At 40.2% G+C, this 19,349-nt stretch overlaps 1 protein-coding gene across 4 annotated transcripts in view; it reads left to right on the forward strand.

Annotated features, from left to right (window-relative positions):
- Positions 1-19,349, forward strand: part of LOC135491678 (FAD-dependent oxidoreductase domain-containing protein 2-like) — a 65,968-nt gene that overhangs the window by 8,776 nt on the left and 37,843 nt on the right. For 2 of the 4 annotated variants that reach the window (XM_064777676.1, XM_064777686.1), the window contains exons 6-8: positions 4,593-4,779; positions 10,099-10,426; positions 15,495-15,625. In XM_064777676.1, coding sequence (XP_064633746.1) covers positions 4,602-4,779; positions 10,099-10,426; positions 15,495-15,625 — 637 coding nt within the window. In that variant the 5' untranslated portion in view covers positions 4,593-4,601. Of the gene's footprint in view, positions 1-464; positions 631-3,750; positions 3,935-4,592; positions 4,780-10,098; positions 10,427-15,494; positions 15,626-19,349 lie in introns of those variants that run through there. The other 2 variants (XM_064777696.1, XM_064777702.1) reach the window with 2 other exon arrangements.

Consider the following 19,349-nt stretch of genomic DNA (forward strand, 5'->3'; position numbering starts at 1 on the left):
GATAGTTTAGGGAGATAACGCTTGGTAAGGTTGGTAACTGATGCAGACAAACGCCAGGTTTAATAATAGAACTGAATTCAGCTGGTAGGTACCCGATTGAAGCCATAATACTGTTGTCTTGGGGGGGGGGGGGGGGGGGGGGCAAATTAAAATTTCACAGGACCAATGCTGGTTACTCTAAGGACCAAGGCTGTCATGATGAAATCATCAAATCCGCTTAATTTTCTGGTTAGTAGGACTTTACTCACTAACTCTAGTCGTTTTTTGGGGGTTCCCCAAATTGCCCATATTGGCCTATTTTATGTACCAGGAGGTCTCGACCGGCGGGGTAAAGCCTATTGATCAATGTATATAGGTCTTAGCCTATTTTCATTTATATCCTGTTTAGTAAGAAATCAAAATTCGATAGCGGCGCTACGCACTACGCGAGCAGACGAACTTTTATGTAAGTGCGCAAGCGTCGTAGTAGTTCCGGCATAATTGGGACATGATAGTAGTGTAAGCAGATAACAGCTGCTCTGAACATGAAATAGTTAGTCACTGTCAACGCGATAGCCTTTAGTGAACAGACGGAACATTCAGCCAGTTAGTCCATTGAAAACCTTTCTGAATTTGTGTGAGAATTTGGGGGTAAGTTTTTAAAAGCTGATCGACTCCATTATATTATGTATCATGATATCCTCTACACTATGGTATGCTTATGCTATGTAGTATCATTAGCGGGTAGCCTGGCCAACACTGTAACTTGTAAGTGTAGCCTAGGCCTATTTTGACAAGCAGCCAGGGTAGAGTTTTTATAAACTCTTTTATAGAACATAAAATAGAAGCTTAGCACTAGCTCCCATTAGTACAGTAGAACCTCTCTTAGCGGACACCTATATTAAGGACAACCTCTCTATTAAGAACACTAGTTTTGGTCCCAACTTAGGTGTTTCCATTTAATCTGACTTCTCTAATCTGGACGCCTCTCTATTAAGGACAGCACTAGTCAGTCCCATGGTGACCTTGATAGAGAGGTTCTACTGTAGTAGCTTACACAAGAACTGTAGGCCCATACTTCCATAAGAATATACTGGCCTATAATAGGCCTACTTACTTCAGTGTATCTTGGACTATATACTGTAAAACTCATAATATTTGCATACCTTTCATTGCCGCAGATTTGTATATACTGTAGAACCTCTCTTAGCAGACACCTCTCAATTAAGGACACCCTCTCTATTAAGTACACTAGTTTTGGTCCCAAATTGGGTGTTTCCATTCAGTTTGACCTCTCTCATCAGGACAGCTCTCTATTAAGGACATCACTTGTCAGTCCCCAGGGTGTCCCTAATAGAGAGGTTCTGCTGTAGACCTACATGCATATCGTATATATACACATATACAGTATAACCTCCCTTAGCGGACACCTCTCTATTAAGGAAAACTGCTCTATTAAGGATAACCTCTCTATTAAGGACACCCTCTCTATCAAGTACACTAGTTTTGGTCCCAAATTGTGGGTGTTTCCATTCAATTTGACCTCTCTCATCAGGACACCTCTCTATTAAGGACAGCACTTGTCAGTCCCCAGGGTGTCCTTAATAGAGAGGTTCTGCTGTAGACCTACATGTATATCGTATATATACACATATACAGTATAACCTCCCTTAGTGGACACCTCTCTATTAAGGACAACAGCTCTATTAAGGACAACCTCTCTTATTAAGTGCAACCTTTCTGTTAAGGACACTAGTTTTGGTCCCAAATTGGTTGTTTCCTTTCAATTTGACCTCTCTTATTTGGACACCTCTTTAGGGAAATAATCAGATTTCCACATCCTGCTTCATATACCCCTATAAATGGTTGTCCAGATGTACATTCAATCGCTGCCATGATGCTGGCTCGGAACACTCTCCAAAAACATGTTTGTGACCGTCACCTTTTTAGGTGTAATTTACTTGAACGATATCTGTTCACGGTAAAAAGTCGAACTTGTACGACACTTATTAGAATTGCTGCACAACACGGTCGTTTACATGCTCCATGTGACGCCCACTTACTACTCATCTCAGGTAATTTTCCATGATTATAGTTAGAGCATGTTGCACAGGATTTCCATCAAGGCAGCGATGTGAACCCAGAGGCGGCACTAATCTGCGCCATCGAGCAAAAATCCAACAAATCAGCAAATTGTCAAGCTGGCGCCCAATCTCTTAAGATGGGTGACAATTTGTTTAGGCCCAGGTGTTCTTATGATTGCCAATGAATGATGCGCAATCTTGAGACCGACTTGATTTGCAGTCTGGTCCACCAGCCTCGAAGTCGAGGGGGGGGGGTTAGTATTGGGCGAGGTAATAACAACCATCTATAAACCCCTTAGGGAAATAGCGAAAAGCTGTTTTTAGATTGAGCTTATTTTTCATTTAGAGCATATAATTGTTTGGTGGTTGAATTCAGCAATGTATCTTTGTATCCTTGCTCAAGCTAAGTCAAGGAATCCTTCCACTATGCCACTGATCGCCCTGATCCTGTTGATAAAGCGCATGAACACACCATTCGCAGCTGGAAATAAAACTACTTTGAAGGACCCTTGAACCATTTTGATGTCAGAATATCCTGCAGGGGCTTAACGATCTAGAAGCAGTATTAGCACGAGTGCCTCACTGAGAGAAACCTAAATCGAATGGTAGACCCTGACACAAGGCAATTGGCCATGAAGCAGCCTGGTATTTCCTTGGCTAACATATATTTCAACCAGGCCTATCACCCCTCCCTGTACCCTCTTGTATTGTAGAAGGACAATCCAGAGTTAACAGATAGAAGTGATTGCATGGTATTTTGAAATATTTGATCTGAGAATGTCTCACAGAAGCAGTTTATCACTAATGCATCACTGTGAGAAACCCTAAGAAAATGACAGACCAAAGACCTAATGATATGGGCAGAATCCTTAAAAGAAAACGGTCATACAGATGAAACAGACTCTTATCTTATTCTAAACAGCTCCGTTGACTGGTATCTCTCCTGTGGGGAATTTCCTTCCAAAGTGTGCTATAACCTGTGATATGGGTTGGGGTCGTTTCTTGCCTTTGGAGGTCATCGCTGTTGACAGGAAGTGAGGGACCCCCCTGTGGCGCCCTTCAATGATTTGTCTTGATTTGTCCTAACTTCACCCATTTGACTTATTTACCAAGGACCGTACGTAACGTTGAGCTAGTTCAGTCTTTTTTTTGTCCCCCCCCCCCCCGCAGTCATCCTGGTGTTGGCAAATTCATGCCAGACATGAATTACTTGTAAACAAGTCAGATAAATCCGTAACTTTGGGAAGGATTTTGAAATTGGCAAGATTATCGCCAGTTGGTTACTTTTGGAATCAGCCCGTTTTTTATCTAATTGAGATTCATTCGCGTAAAAATAGCGATGCCCTTGTCATTCAATCTTCTTATGTAGCCTAAGAACATTGTGATGATATCCTCCAATTATCATTGCATTGTCACGAATATTTCAGAAAACAATTTAGTGGGACCAGAACACTGTCTTTTCCAAAGTTTGCTCACTTCGCCCATCCAATCTAGACACGGATGCAAACATTAACAAGTCTGAATTTATCACCTTAGTAGTCAATACCTGAAAAGGGAATTTGTGGCGATCTGGCCAATCACGGCCCACATCGATTTGATTTGCTGTCGTGATCACATGGTCGCATACTCCTGGTACCAGTATTTGTAGCATGTGTGCTCGATTCATTCATTCACCAGTCAGCCTCATTCGGCGATGGTAATTCTCTGGGATTGCTTCAATTGAAACTTGTGCCATAAAAGATAGTGTAAAGTGACTTTAGCTTGCTATAATATTCACTTCTTGTCGTAAATTAGCAGTTGATTGCTATCAATAAGAGCTCTTACATTGATAGCTTCAATTCAATTATATTTTTTTCTTCGGAACGTTCGAGGTGAGTAACTATTTTCAGGGGACTTTGATCAAATTCAAAAGTGGATTACCAGTATGCTTAGTGCTGGGTGAAGTGCATTTTTAGTTTGAAATATGTTTATCGGTAAATTTCATTTCGTGTTTCTTCACTTCAAGAGTGATTTGCTCTTTACTTCAAGAGTGATTTGAAGGATCTTTTATTTAGTTGTGACATTGCCTGTCACTGAGATCTTTATAAGATACATGTATGAGAAGCTTTGTGTTAATTTGAAAACTGGAGAATCTTCTAAAGGTCAAGCTGGTCTGTCAAAATTTTCCTGAGGCAAATCCTATTGTGTTGACCTACAGGAGATTTACATTTAAACACTTTCTGTAAAGTTCTACAATGGAAGCAATCTGTGCAAAGTTTATTGACCTTTCTGATTTTTCAGCTCCGCAGGTGCTGTCTTCGGGCTTTAACTGAAACCGGCAAGCCACATTTTTACCCAGAGTACCTGGACAATTCTTCTATGTAGTTTGCAAGGAACAATCTGGTCAACACTGTGACCACTGCAATTTCTTCTGTCAGTTCTACAACGGATGAGTTGTCATCCAAAATGGAAAGAGAGCATTGGCATCCCCTTCTAGACTTTGCTTGAAACGACACTTTTCTTATAAATTTTTCCAATTTTTCTTTTCAGTCCCCCAAGATGCAAGTGTTTGTGTTAGTCTTCCTGTCTTTGGCTTCCTTGTTATGTGTAGTTAGCAGTACATCCAACTTGTGGGACTACTGTATCATTGGTGCTGGGCCGTCTGGTCTTCAAATGGGATGGCAACTAAAGAAGGCTGGAAGAAACTATATTGTCTTTGAAAAGGGCAATAGTTCAGGTAAGATGGTTTTATATATATAGGTGTTAGAGTTTGGAGAGTAACTTGGTATGAACTGATGTCCATGTGAGGACACTGGTGCAAAAAGGTGGTCATGTGTCAATTTTTCCATTTCAACTGGAAAGACAAAAACCACTGAGAGACAAATGGAAAATGCATTTGGAAAGCCAAGTTCTATGCATTACACAAGTGTATTGCCAGGTCTACCTTTAACATGTTTATTGTATCAACAAAAGCAATCAAAAAAGCATAAAATCAAATAAATATCTCCTCATAATTGCAAAGAAAAATTACCACCTGTTGCTAGTATTCACTGCTATATGTACTGGTCGACCTTCTGCTATCAGCTGAAGTGCTGTGCACAAGGCAGTTGTGACTCCTCCTTCAAACCCTAATGATCAGTCATGCCTGGGAGAGAAAAACAGGAAAACCACTTATTACAACCTGTCCAGCTTGGTTGCAATTTTTCTTTTGGGGCATGTACCTGATCAGTTAAACTAACCGGTGCCGATACTGACCTGCTGTGGCAAAAGTGAATTGGAAAAAGTGAGAAAAATGCTTTCCTGAAAAAGTTATTTTCTTCAGAAAAATGATTTTATGAGTCATATAAACTCCCTATGTTGTTTAAAAAATGTCATAGTCGTGTAAGATGATGTTTTCTTCTTGAGTTCCTAACTAATCTTTAGAAGTTTTAGAATTTAAAGATGAAAACTAAAATCAATGATGAGTTCTGAAGTCCATGTCTTTTAAAATCAGTTCTCAGCCACTGGCAAGGGTGGTATATAATATAAACCAGGAATCTTTTGACGGCTAGTCAGGAGTCCAAGTCACTACACCACAGCAGCTTCTATGATTGTGTTCTCATCACCGCCACTGCTACAATGTGGTGACATCCTCTGCAGGTGTTACGAGTTGGTCATTACCTACGTGCACTAATGAAGCTTTTTAGCTCACATGTTGGAAGCTGATACAATACTGAGGCGTCCAGTGTCCATCGTCGGCGTCTGTTAGCTGAGCATGATTTGAAACCGCTCGGGGCTAAATGGCCGAGTGCCCGAGAGTACGCCTTGAACATAACCCTGCTTACCATACCCATATTCGCAGAACTGTCCAGTTTAATTTTGCTCGTATAGAGGTTTACTAATCTGGAATATTGTATTTGTGGTCATGCTCGCATCCAGTTGTGAATGAAGTGTTCCTCTCTTTTATCCAATTAGTGCGGTGTGGTTGGTCTCGAGATGTGACATACTCTCCATTAGGCATGCTGCTGTATTCTCAAATAGACCACAATTCCCTGAGTGGGCACTCAGTTGGAACTGGCTGCTGACTGGACATACGTCATATCAATGCTCTCATATTAAAGCTCGGCTGCTAAAATCTTCGAAGATTGGCAGTGACAGCGATGACATTGTAAATAAAAGGAGACATTTCTTCGAGTGAATTATGGAGTCTGGCACTTTGATTTGTAATCCGTCAGGAAGTCAAATCTGATTTGATATACTTGTTGGTGTAAATGTCCCTGGAGTGCCCTCCCTAAGCAAGCACGGCTTTTATTGGAGATGACATCTCAAGCCCAAAGGTTGGTATCATCAGTCCGAAACCTGAATCTTTTGGCTTGTCAGTGGATCTCGTTCTAATCCATTTGCTCAATAGTTGTTCCACTAATTTCCCGTTCGTTGTTGGCTCCGAGGTGTTAGTGCATATCACTTTGGTGTCTTATTATCACCATTGGTGGCCATATGTAACCCGCTCTACCAAAACTAGGCGCTTGTCGCATCTGAACTTGACAGGTTGATACGGACTTGTTGTTCATTTCCCTATTGTAGACCTTTTGTGAAATGTGACCAAATCAGTTTGTAATAGATTTCACAAAAGGTCTACAATAGGGAAATGAACAACAAGTCCGTATCAACCTGTCGAGTTCAGATGCGACAAGCGCCTAGTTTTGGTGGAGCGAGTCACATATGGTGATTCAGCCTGTAGTCCACAAACACGTTGGTTGTGAACACACTGTTGTTACAGAATCACTGGTATTGAGGTTTTCTCACAATATTCCTTTCTGGGGATAACTAGACATCAAACTACTGCAATGACTTCTTATCTCTGTGTGGGGATTGATGTCAGTATCAGCACTGCCTTCCTTTTTCTTGCTGAGGTTGAGTTGGAGGTTGTGAGCATCGGTAAAAACATGATTGCAGCCGCTGTCATCTGTATCATGTTTTACAAAGGTTATCTTGAAGGAAATCCTTCTTGGAGATGTGCCAGTGGTAACTGTCAGCATTGTTGAGAACAAAAGACAGCAACAGTAGTTACCTAACTGGTTATTGTTGTAAAATATCTCAAAAACTGGACGGCACTGTTTGTCAGATGATGTTTTGCTAAAGTAAGGTGGTAAAATGTCTTTTGCAAAGGCCTGGTGCACCTGCTTTATAATTGGATGAGCAGTGTGGCAAAATCTTGTTTCTTTTTGTGCTACATTTTTTGTAAGAATCAATAGAGAAGTAGAAAGTAACTTTTGCAATAGCTGCACCTGTTTAGTAACTGTAATGAGTAAGTCGTAAAAAGTCATAAAAAATAAACAGATAGTCAGATAAGATGGGAAATGTGCTGCAGAGTAGATAATGTCTCTTGCAGTAAAGACTTTGCACCTGTTTTTCTTATATCAAGAGTTACTTAATGGCATCCGTCTCATCTCAGTTTTGCATTTCTCCTCTTCTTCGAGTAAGTCAGAGGATGCTGGAGGAAGCAATTGCTGGATTTTATTATCATTATGTCATTAATGAATGATCCCTGGCCTTTATAATTTTGTCATAAAAGTCTCAGAACATTTACAATTTGTCCCGGCAGGTGATACTAGTGAAAGGCCATTGAGTAGAAAATGCTCCTTGCACCTGTCCCTCTTACACTTACTCATTGACATTTTTAATCATGTTGTCATCTCTGAACATAGTGACAAATATCTCAGGGAACAAGAAAGATACAAAACATGAACGTTTTGATGCCCCAAATGTGACTTATGGGTCAAATATTGTGGTGAAACATCTCGATACTGCCATAAACAAACCATATCCACTGCCATCAATATGAGGGGCAGTTGGCACGAAGTGTAAGGTTAAAACCACATCTGAGTAGAAATTGTACTTCGCACAATGAGTGCTGGCCGCGTTGCACCCTCTTACAGTTACTTGATAATATTGTTGATGTTTTGGATGATGTTTACCGTCATCGCCTTGATGGTTGTCTAAGCAGTCGACTTGCCGCACCATTAGGCATAATTAATAACTCGTGGCGTGAGCTAGCGCCTGCTAACCAACGCAGTGTTAGCGGCTGACAAGAGAAAACATTCTTACCGAACAAAGATGCTAAGAAGGGAAGCCGGCTCCCTTGTTGCCGTGGAAACCTAACTTAGATGATGTTGCTAGTACACCTGCCAGACAAATGTGTGTTCTTTGACAATGCATGTGAAGGGCATCAACATGTTATAGAAGTGATTATTTTCTGTTGGGTGAACTAAGGATCGTGTTTGGTCTTGTCATACATGGCGGCAAAAAAATATAAAAGGACCTAGCTTGCAGCCTTGTTTGAAAAAAACATGTGGCAAAAAGATCTAAATGGTTTTGTCGGACATAAAGGCAAAGAAATCTGAATGATAGATTTGTCAAATAAAGGTGCAAATGCTGTAAACTGTTTCATTTTTTCTTTCGCGAGTTTGGAGTCAAATGTGAATATCAAATTTGAATAATTTCAGCTCTGATGCGTTAACCATAAAATTGGGGAACAAATGTTGAATTAATAAAGGGTAACCTGCTGATCTTGTCAGACATGCAAAAGAACCTATTAAACCCATATCTCGATCTTTGTGCGATAAAAAGGATGTTCCTTTGGACAGATAGTGTGATGACAGCTACTCACAAACATAGCTTTCAAATCATTTGACTCTCCTAAGTTTTGGTCAACTTGGAAGACATTTAGCTACAGAACGACTTATACACCTTTCCAGAAATGGGGCGCTGAGTGTCCGAAATAGTGATGTCATAAGGGGAAACTAGGCCTTATGGTGGAGGGACAAAGGAGATAGTCATGGTTGACCAACACACTTGAATGCCTTTAATGATGGACAAGGGGGGAAAAGTTAGTTCCAATGCAAGCCACCAATTTCGGGAAGCATGTATACCTAGCGTTGTCTTCCTACTAACTGGCCACAAAGGGTTAATAACTTATACAGACAGCTTTGAAGTGCTGTTACCATGGGATTCTTCTCCCTTGGTAGTCATTGCACACTGTTTGGATCTCGGATAATTTGAATGAAACCAGCCTACTGGTTTTGTTCCAAATGAAATTAATTAGACTAATTCTCTACATATCAATATGTTAGCTTCTATCAGAGACCAGCTTGGGTGTTCATTTACATGGTGGGTTAAGGTATGTCTATAACTATGGCTCGACAGCTGTTTATGACTTGTCTGCGACCGTATTGATTAACGTGCGAAAATTCAAACTCTAAAGCATATTCAATTTTGGCAGTTGGCATCAATTTTGTCTACTGCCAACTAAAAATGAGCAGACTTTGCTTTTGCGAATATCACCCAGGCAGTAGTTCTTGAATGCTTATTTCACCGGTGCATTGGATTGAAAGCGATGGACTGCTCCACTAGTTATTCAAGCCGGCTTATGTTGGGTCAGATTCCCCAGCATATAACATGAATCAGTTTGCCTTCAGCAACCCAGCTATTGATGAACTCTATCACATTGCATTTAAAGAAGTTGCCAATGGGCTCGGCAATGGTGACATTTCTCCAACTCGATCAAATCCTCTTTGCCCTTGTCAGACTACTGGCATGTGGGCAGTCAATTGTCTTTGTGTCAAATCTATTTTGGAAAATTGGTTTGTGTTGTGAATATACAATTTATGATAATGTCATTAAAGTGATACTCAAGGTTATTTCATAAAGGACCTTAATGATTGATGAGAATTTTATCATTGTCAGCAATTTTTGGATTAAATGATTTAGGAAAAGCTATACAGTTGAACCTTTATGGCTATACAAGATTGTGGGCATTATATTTTTATGGATTTCGCACATGAGTGAGATTAAAAAAGTGAATGTCTTGAGAAAAAGAATTTGTTGGTGAAAAAACTCAACAATATTTCATTATCCACCAAAATAAGGTTGTTGGATCCCATCCAAAATGTTAAATTTTGATAGGCTATGGGTTGGCAACACTATGTTTTCCTGACTGACTGGCCTTAAAGTCCATATCTTAGATTGGTGAAACAAGAGTATTTCTAATGCTACTGTCTAACTCTTCTCTTTCCAGGGAACTTTTTTACACAATTTCCACGACACGATCGACTCATCAGTATTAATAAACGTCACACGGGACAGACAAACAAAGAATTCAATCTGCGCCATGATTGGAATAGTATCCTCAGTGATGATGAGTCGCTTCTATTCAAAGAGTATTCCAAAGTTTTCCTTCCACCTCGAGAAACATTCGTCGATTACCTGAAAGACTATGAGCACAAGTTAGGTATAAACGTCCAGCACAATACCCTGATAGAGAACGTTAAACGTGTGATATGCGAGGCGACTGGTGACCATGTCTATACCATGAATGACCAGCATGGGAATTCGTACACATGCAAGTAAGTGTTTTGGGGTATCTGTCAAAAAAATGTTTAAAATATGAAGAAATGGTTTCATTTCTGTTTCATTTCTCGATTTCTGATTATGTCCGTCATCTGAAACTGAGTTTTCTGTCAAAGCTAAGAGTGTTTTCACGGCCAGCCATGTTGGAGGGTAGAACTATGATTTGTCTGACTTTTAACTGAATAAAATGCTCTCATGGTCATGTGGGCTTGCTATCTTTCGTCTGTCCCTCTAGCGTGGCAGGTGATGCCATCATGTGGAGCACTCTTTATCTATTCCTCATGTACAGCTAAGTATCGTACATGTATTTAAGTCTTGTATCATATTGGCCATCAAAAGTTCAAAAAGATTTCTGATGCTAATTCGAATACACCTTGATTGCCATGTTGCATTGTTTTGATGTAAAAGGTACCTAGTTTTCGCTAAAATATAAATAAGAACCTAGTGTAATCCATGATACACTTGTAATCTGAAACTGAGCTACCGAAAACTGAGATGATCCTAATCCTGAGCCCTAAATAGCCATAATTATTTTGCCCTATAAGCAGAGTGACATATGCTTTATTAATAAAGAATTTTTTTTCTTCTCAAAATAGAGTATCATATTTACCAATACTTGTATTGAACCATAATAGCCCTTTGAACTGTTTTTGCCTGATGATGTTAGTTTTGTGATGAAGGATGGGTGGCCCGATATGTTTTTCTAAACGATTCGCTGACTGCAATCAGAGAACAGGTTTTTGAAAAAAATTTGTCACATGATATGTTTGTGAAGGAGACTGGAGACTGTAGCATCCGCTTTATAAGAGGGAAGCTCTTTACAAGCCAGTGATTTACATGTAAAAGCTCGTTGTTGCGGGGCCAACTGGGGCCAATATGTAATATCATGATTGATGTTCTAAAGCTATTTGTTCCTTTACAACGTTGAAACCGTTGAAATTTCACCTGGGCATATTTCTACTGAAATTGTGCTTTTGATTTGTAAAATTCTTCCTGAAATCCAAGAGTCCTAATCCTGCCCCTTCAAAATTGTCTTTAGCAGGGTGAGGGTTAAAGCTCCCCAACGCATTCTATTCCTGCGTCTAGAAGCTTGTAGCGCCCTCATCAGCAACTACTCTGGTCACTAATTGTGATACTTCTTGATTGCGAGAAAGAGGATTCAAATACCTCAAGTCCTAATCGCCTCGAGTCTTCCCGTGATTTCCCTCGTTAATTAGCCATTACCATGTGATTTGCTGCTTTTGTGCGGAACTCTGTCTCATTATGTTCCAATCTCTTTCGGCCCGGAGGTAACTTGCCAGTTGCACTCGAAATGAGAATCATTGACGCTCCATTAAAGGGGAACTATAGGAAAAAGATAGCAGGTCAAATTGGTGGTCTTCAGGTGACTAAGCTTAGTTCAGCTAATGCTTGTCTGTCTCTAAGGAGTATTGAGCAACTGAACCCAGGATGGAGGGATAAGGAGTTGAGAGGAAACCCATACCATCAGAGTGTCACTTTCTCTATCAGTTCAGGCAATGGACCATTTGAATATCTGACCTCAGAGCACCCATCCAACATCCATCTTGTCCACTTTTGTGCCACTTCCTCTTATTCTCCTTGTCTGCGCCGCTGGGGATTATTTGCCAAGTGACTCTCATCTCTAAAGAGACAGATAAAATCTATCTCTAGATCAATTCCTTGGCATATGGGCACCAGATAGCCATGGCAATCGAAGCTGTAAAGTCAATTTCCCAAGGTCACAAGTGATGTATATTAAAACCCACAATGTCTGGTTTCTGAGGCAAACAAGAGACCTCCCTGCTTACATAATATAACTTAACAGCTTGACATGTCTGGCACATCGTGGAAAAAACCTGCAGTGATTGATCAATGTAGATTTAATGAAGCTTTTAAAATGCATCGAAATTTTTTTTAAAATTGATAGCGTTTGAATGAAGAGATGATAAGATATTGGGAAGGACAGGGTGTGTCAGAATGAAGGCTGGAAAGTTTTAAGGAATTTATAAGCAACCCGTTATATTCTTTGAAATATGATGTGTTGCCTGCCAAACTTTACCAATTTGTGCTGTTCTTGAAGAAGGTTTTGCTGGATTTAAAGTCTAGGTCCAGACGATGTCGTTAACATTAGTCCACTGGATATTGAAATAAAAACATAACATGGCTGTATATGTGCAGTAACATAGATAAGCAAGCCAGTGCAATTAAAAATATTTTGAACCAAAATTATCCTGGCCTTTAACACTGCTAACAATTCCTGCCTCTAAGTTAACCTTCCTTTTAGCAAACGTATACCCAACTAAACAGACGAATCATTAGAAATTGCCACAGGGATGTCTCTGTGAGCAGAGTGGGCGTGATCCCTATGGTAGCCTTGATTTCCCTCGCTCTGGTTAAAGACTGATAATGAGAGAAGTAGTCTGAGCCAACACATGGTATTGTCAGAAGAATCTAGGGAAGAAGTATCAGGACGACTTTGTATGCACCTATAGACTTGCACCGAAATCCTGTTATCTGTTAACTGCACCTTATTCAGAAATAAAAGTCCCAGAATGGTCATCAATAATAGTTGTATGTACTGTCTCATCAGATTGAGATGGTAGATGTTTAGAGGTTTGATTAAGCTTCAAATTGTTCTTTCTTTCGTATGGTTGATAATGACATGGAAGGCCTTGTGGTTATGATAAGTCAGTGTTTTGAGAATCCAATCTTCGTTGACAATAGCAATCGATACTCGCCTGCTCACATGACGGACATGATGAGCAATACCGACAGCAACACGATTCTCGCTTCTCGATAATGGTACGATAAATGGTCAGTTCTCATGAGGGAAATCCAATAAAATGTATGATGGCCTTGAATTGAGAGCTATCTAGCAAGGTTCGAGTAGGTCTGCTCCTGGCAATTCCTCTTATTTCCGGGAATGAGTATAATAACCCTGTGACCATCTCGGTTAACCCTTTTAAGATTAACGGGACAGTTGTTGCTGGGAGCGGCAAAAAAATGGCAATCAGTCGGACATGTTGCGGTCAGTGAGTTCTTATCCATGCGCATGGGTAACAGGAGCTTCTGCTGCCTGCTGTGAGAACTGCTGTGAGAATCGAAATTCCTCAAATGAGTCTATCATTTTAATCAATGCTTGGGCACGTTCCTGTTAGCTTAATCTTGTCGGTTTCTCCCATTATCCGTGGCTGATTATGCGATGTAATCCATTCGCATTACTTTAGATTAGTTTGGGAATCATTCAGTTGTGTCTTTGTTGTAGGTTTATATCATTCAAAGTTTTCATTGGTGAGATACCAGCAAGATAAGACACAACTGAATTTCTTTTCCGAAATATTGCTATGAGAAATTTATTGGACATTTTGAATCGACCGTTCAAGAGGTAAATGCCTTGGCACGAAAAAGCCATATGTTTAGACTTGTTTGCATAATAATGTATGCAATACAATCCAAGTGATATATCAGTGCATTGCCGATGATGACTAATTTGTCATAAAGCTTATATTGAGGAAAAAATGTGCTGCACGCGTACCAGAATAGGAATGGCTTAATTGCTACCGGTAAGTATAATCACCAGGAATTCTCGAGAATATTAATCGATTGTTCCTCAAGCAAAGTCATGAATTTTGCACAGGCAATCTTATCCTGATGAAATTCTAATTGGATTTTTATCCTGCTTCTTCTCCTTACACGACGTACGGTTATACAATTACATTAGCGCTCAATGTGACACTGATAAGAAATGAAGATGGTCTTAATTGCAGAACTTTTTCTGACTACGTTTGAATTAAGACGTACATGTATGATACTGAATATGGTCAGAAACATATAACGTTGTTATTCAATTTGATGGATGAAATTAACCCTTTTAGTTGAAGCGGGTTAAATGATCTCTAAGTGAACTTGTCAAGAATGTTTACTGAAGTCATCAATATCATTTTTTTGGGGTGCGGGGGGATTTTGATTAATTTGACCCTGAGGGTTTATTGGTAAAAGTGATCTCAGCACTAAAGATGCTAAAATCCTGCATCAATCATGCTGTTGCAGTAGATGTGAAGTGCGCATGCATGTCCAAACACAGTGTATTTCAATCTCATTCATCATTTCTTCAATAAACGCATGCCAATTTGGAATAAGTGCTTTGAAACCACTAAATAATAAATATTTCATAATGATGAACGATTTCCATGCAGGAAATCCTTAATATTTAACCATTGATTTGGAATTGAATGCTGAGTTCAAGTCCCCCAAAATGTTTACCAATCAAACTTTTGTATCAAAACCAAGTGGCGTGTACCTTTGGTTGGTACAGGTGAGCTTTTGAAGTGGACATCGTTAGTTAAATTGTGCTCGAGTTTTTGGAGAGGGAGCTGTGTGGCCTATATTTGAAATGATCAGCGTATCAGTACTGGCCTTCTGGTTGCTGTGAATCGACATGAGACTTGCTTCTTTCTTTCAAGGTCTGATGACAGTGCTCACTGTAGCAAAAAAATCTTGCTTTTCGGAACTGCAATAACATCCCGATTATTTGATATTTCGAGATGTTTGTTGATAACAATGTTAGAGAAGGCTGAGCTGCTGGTTGGGACAAAGTTATCAGTATATTCTTTAGACCATGCAAATCTAAGTGTTCTCCTTTGTAGCTCACCTATGGGGAGCTTATACAATACTGTGGCGTCTGTCGTCCGTCGTCATCGTCGTCCGTCTTCGTCTGTTAGCGGAGCTCGTTTCGTCACCTACTTTTCAAGGTCACAAAGGTCAAAGTTCACTAAATCACTGATAGGTGGCACGATTCGTTTCTATTTGAGCTAGAAGGTTCTACACTTGTGAGGACATATATCTAGGGACCCTCTATTCTACCCCAAAAATTGTCCTGCTCGGATTTCAAATATGGGCGCCAGGTGGCCATCTTGAAAATTAAACAAAGTCCTATTGCTCCAAACTAATGATCGGATTACAACCAAATTTCATGTGATTATGTATCTATGTACTCTATGACATGCATTACATTACCCGAGGTGAGCACATGGTCCCTGGACCATTTCATTTCTCTCTCTCCAGGACAACCATAATGGCCACAGGATTGTGGAAGCCGAACCAGCCAACGTTTCAGGGGGTAGAGCATACCGTTGGTTATGAAGATATGTCCCTCGACCCCGATGACTATGAGGGTAAAACTGTGCTTATTCTAGGTAAGTTGATTTCACATCTAAAAGGTCTACGTGTTGTAATTTCAGGAAGTTTTGTGTTCAGTTGGGTTTGGGAGGTGACATTTTGTTGCTAAAGTGGCTTGCAAACAAGCAATTTTTGTTGCTATGACCTGCAGTCATGATTGCATGAGGCATAAATTTCAAATAAATTGCAAATGAGAGACTTTTTATCTCTTATTGCAGTGACAATTGTCACATGTCGCAGCAACAAAAACTGCTCAATGGGGGATTGCTTTAGTGTCTTCAAAAAAATGCCGCAACCCTTGTGTTTCCCCGGTGATTGCTCTTAGAATAGATTTAACCCTTATCATCCTGTTCTGAGTATCAATCTCGCCTTTATTATCCTGCTAAGTGAGATTTTAAACAATATTTGTTCCAGTGATCATATCCGTGTTGGCCCAAAAGATCAGCCCATCCCATGTGACAGGGTTGTCCCCAATCCATACTGGGTAGATTTCATTCAAATACCAAACCTTGAAATTCCTATCTTTATTACCCTGATTCCCTGTGGCTTTTGGACAGTGTTTGTTTCCCTGGTCATAGCCTTCCTTGAGATTAGATTAGCTCATCCCACAGTGTCAGATTCCCAGCCAGATCGACCCTCCCACGCCCTCATGTAATCATGTGACTTGGCCATCCATAATCTGCGTCGCCATTGCCTTCCCAGCTCATCCCATTTGCTGGCGATGTCTGTGGCAATATTGACCCTTATTTGATCACTTGATCCCAGTAATAATCTTCTCACATCTAACAGCCATGTATGTATCACTCAGATCAATAAACCTATTTTGTTTTCGCCCGCAATATGGTGCGTTCATCTTCAACGATATCATCACAGTGTTTTACTACCATTTATACTCTAGTTTCACCACTCTAAGACCATTTCTAATATTTCCCTGTTCCGCAGTCCCGCAACAATTGTTAGGAAATGACATGTGGTGATATAATTTGCTCTATTCATAGGTCGCAACATTTGAAACGTTTCCTGATTGTGTTCGACTCGATGATTTGAAATGACACTCACGAATTTCCGCAAACAGGATGATTTTCCATCGTAAATGGTATCTCTTCTTCCTCATGTCATATCAGATTTATTAGATTTCCATATATGTTGCGGAGAAATTGTTGCGGCGCGAATTTATAATCTCTTGGGAATTGGAGGTACTTGGTGACATATCTGATATTTATTTCCATTTGTTTCAAGAGTGAAATGTTCTTAGGATATCAGGTCCGGTTTTCGAGAGCCTTTTTCTGCTGCTGTACAGTGAGAAAACGGTCTGTGGAATTAGACCTTAAGATTACTAATAGCTAGGAAATAAAAAGAGACATTGACTCTCTCAATCAAACCGGATAAACCCAGCAGTTCTCAAATCAAATGGATAAAACTACTTCCAAAAGTCACTCAACAGGAGTTTATGGTCAAATAAAATCTGTGTTAACTGTCCTCTTAAATGGCAGGAGTTCATAGTCTACGAGTTGTCAGTTCATTTCGCCCTGGGGACTGCGTGTCAAGAATTTTGAAAGGCGATTTAATTGTTAGCTGGTAAAGTGGCACCTGCGTCTGCAAGAGGCTGAGCTGTTAGAGCCGCGATGGCCTAATGGTGATGGTGTGTACCTTACAAGTACAAGCAGCAGATCCTAGGTTTGATGTTGGGCCATTTGGGCTAACAACCCAGACCCTTTACATCCAACGGGTGGGGAGTAAGCCCAGCTAATACCAACTTGTAGGGTATTGTCGATTAACTGCTGATGTGGGTGATCAGAGCAAATTTGGATGGATGACGTGAAGGACTGGGCTTGACTAAACACTGGAGACCCAGGAGTATCCGCCTTGCTGAGGATGGATTCCTATAATGCCACAGTACCACATCGCCAACAGCTCAGAGTCGCCCCAAGTACCTCATGTCTGCAGGACATGATGATGATGATGATGATGATGATGATGATGATGATGATGATAAAAGAAAAAATAATTGATGCGACTTTTCAACATTTTTGGATAACTGATCGAAAATTGTGTTTTTTTGTTTTCTTCATTGCGAAATCTTCATCACCCGTCTGTTGCATTTCGTGTCTTGCTACCATTATTCGCATCACTTCATCCCCACACGCCTCAGCCTAAGTGTGCCATTATCGTTTCTGATAATGATCCTGACAACTGGCGTTGCCGCTGGCAGTGACATTTATTGCAGTTACACTTATGATAACACATAGTTCCAACGAAGTTAGTTTCTTGGGACGTCATCACTCCGAGGGATTGAACTAACTGGTTTCTGCATCAAGACCCCGCTGCAAAATGACCATTATGCGCTATGTGTGCCTTACTGTGTTCAGCGATTCAACACTTCATGCTCTTATGCAAGCAGATCTAAAGTCCCCCGTAAACAAGAGATTTTGTTGCAGCAACCTGCAATGATTATGCATGCAACAAAATCTCTTGTTAAAGTTACCGGTGCTATGTAGTGACAAGAATTCGTGAAAGGTGACTGCAATAGTTTTTTCTAATACAATGCAGCCTTTGGCAATAACCTTCAACGTTATAGATTTCACGAATGCTAATCTGGGCCTTTCCCGCTATAATTTGAGAAGATAATGGAGGGATAGCGCTGAAGTGTGGAAACGTGCTGCGAGTCACCAAGATTTTATCGCGGCGGGAGCCACTGGATATATCTATTTGCCAATATCTGCGAAGGATCAGTCAACTTTGCAAGTCTTATTCCACTGTTTGTTCTTTGATAACCTTTTAGCATGCATGTTTATTTGCTCTTGGCTGCAGTGTTTATGGACACTCGGAGTGACTTTGATAAGAGACAATTTCTTAGACATATCAGTCTGAGGCAATGGGTTATGCCAGTTTTGCCATTTCTGCCATGGTTGACCGTTTGCACTGTCATTGAGATAAGGTTTCACTTGGTGACAAACTTACCAGCCTCATAATCTTTGTCCAAGCACCCTTGGTGTGTGAGGCTTGCGGCCAGTAATCGAATTGATAAGTTTGTAGACTAAGGGCTAGCAACTCTGATATTTTACTATATTGTCCTGAATCAGATTTTTCTTGTTATGAGGATGATGGTGTAAGTCTGTGAATATCAACTGTTTCAATGGCTTTCCTCTTCCGCGAGCATTTTGGAGTGTGAGCGCTTTGAACATTGTATTCAGTGGGGAAGGCGCTATACAAAAGATCATTTCATTTCATTTCATTTCAATGGTAGTTCATTTTCAATGCTGAATAATTCAATAACATTGGGCCGAAGAGTCTGGATCCCTGTCATTACGAAGCTCGATGAAACAATCAAAAGGATGACAAGACATACCATAAAGTGATGACATAATTCCAACGCTACCATGCAGTGCTATAAACATCCAGCAATTTGTCAATGGTAGCATTGGAGGGCGGTAATGCTGGCTGGCTCCAGCTGAGCCGTTTGATGAGTAGACATGAAGCTTTATGGCCTTGCCTATAAAATGTTGCATCATTATCCAATAACATGAGAATAATTGATGGGTTCTGGATGGATTTTCAGCAATGTGCGATGTGTTTACAATTCACTTAGTGTGATGTTATCTTGTTGTGTCTGTGAAAAAATCATTATGTTTTTTTGATGAAGATCAAAAAGAATCATTAATGTATTATTGTTAGGAATTTGTCAACAGAATGACATATTGGTTCAGCATTACATGGAGAAAGGCACATTTGTTGTGGGTT

The sequence above is a fragment of the Lineus longissimus genome, chromosome 1 (assembly GCF_910592395.1).
Source record: "Lineus longissimus chromosome 1, tnLinLong1.2, whole genome shotgun sequence".
Classification (NCBI taxonomy): domain Eukaryota; kingdom Metazoa; phylum Nemertea; class Pilidiophora; order Heteronemertea; family Lineidae; genus Lineus; species Lineus longissimus.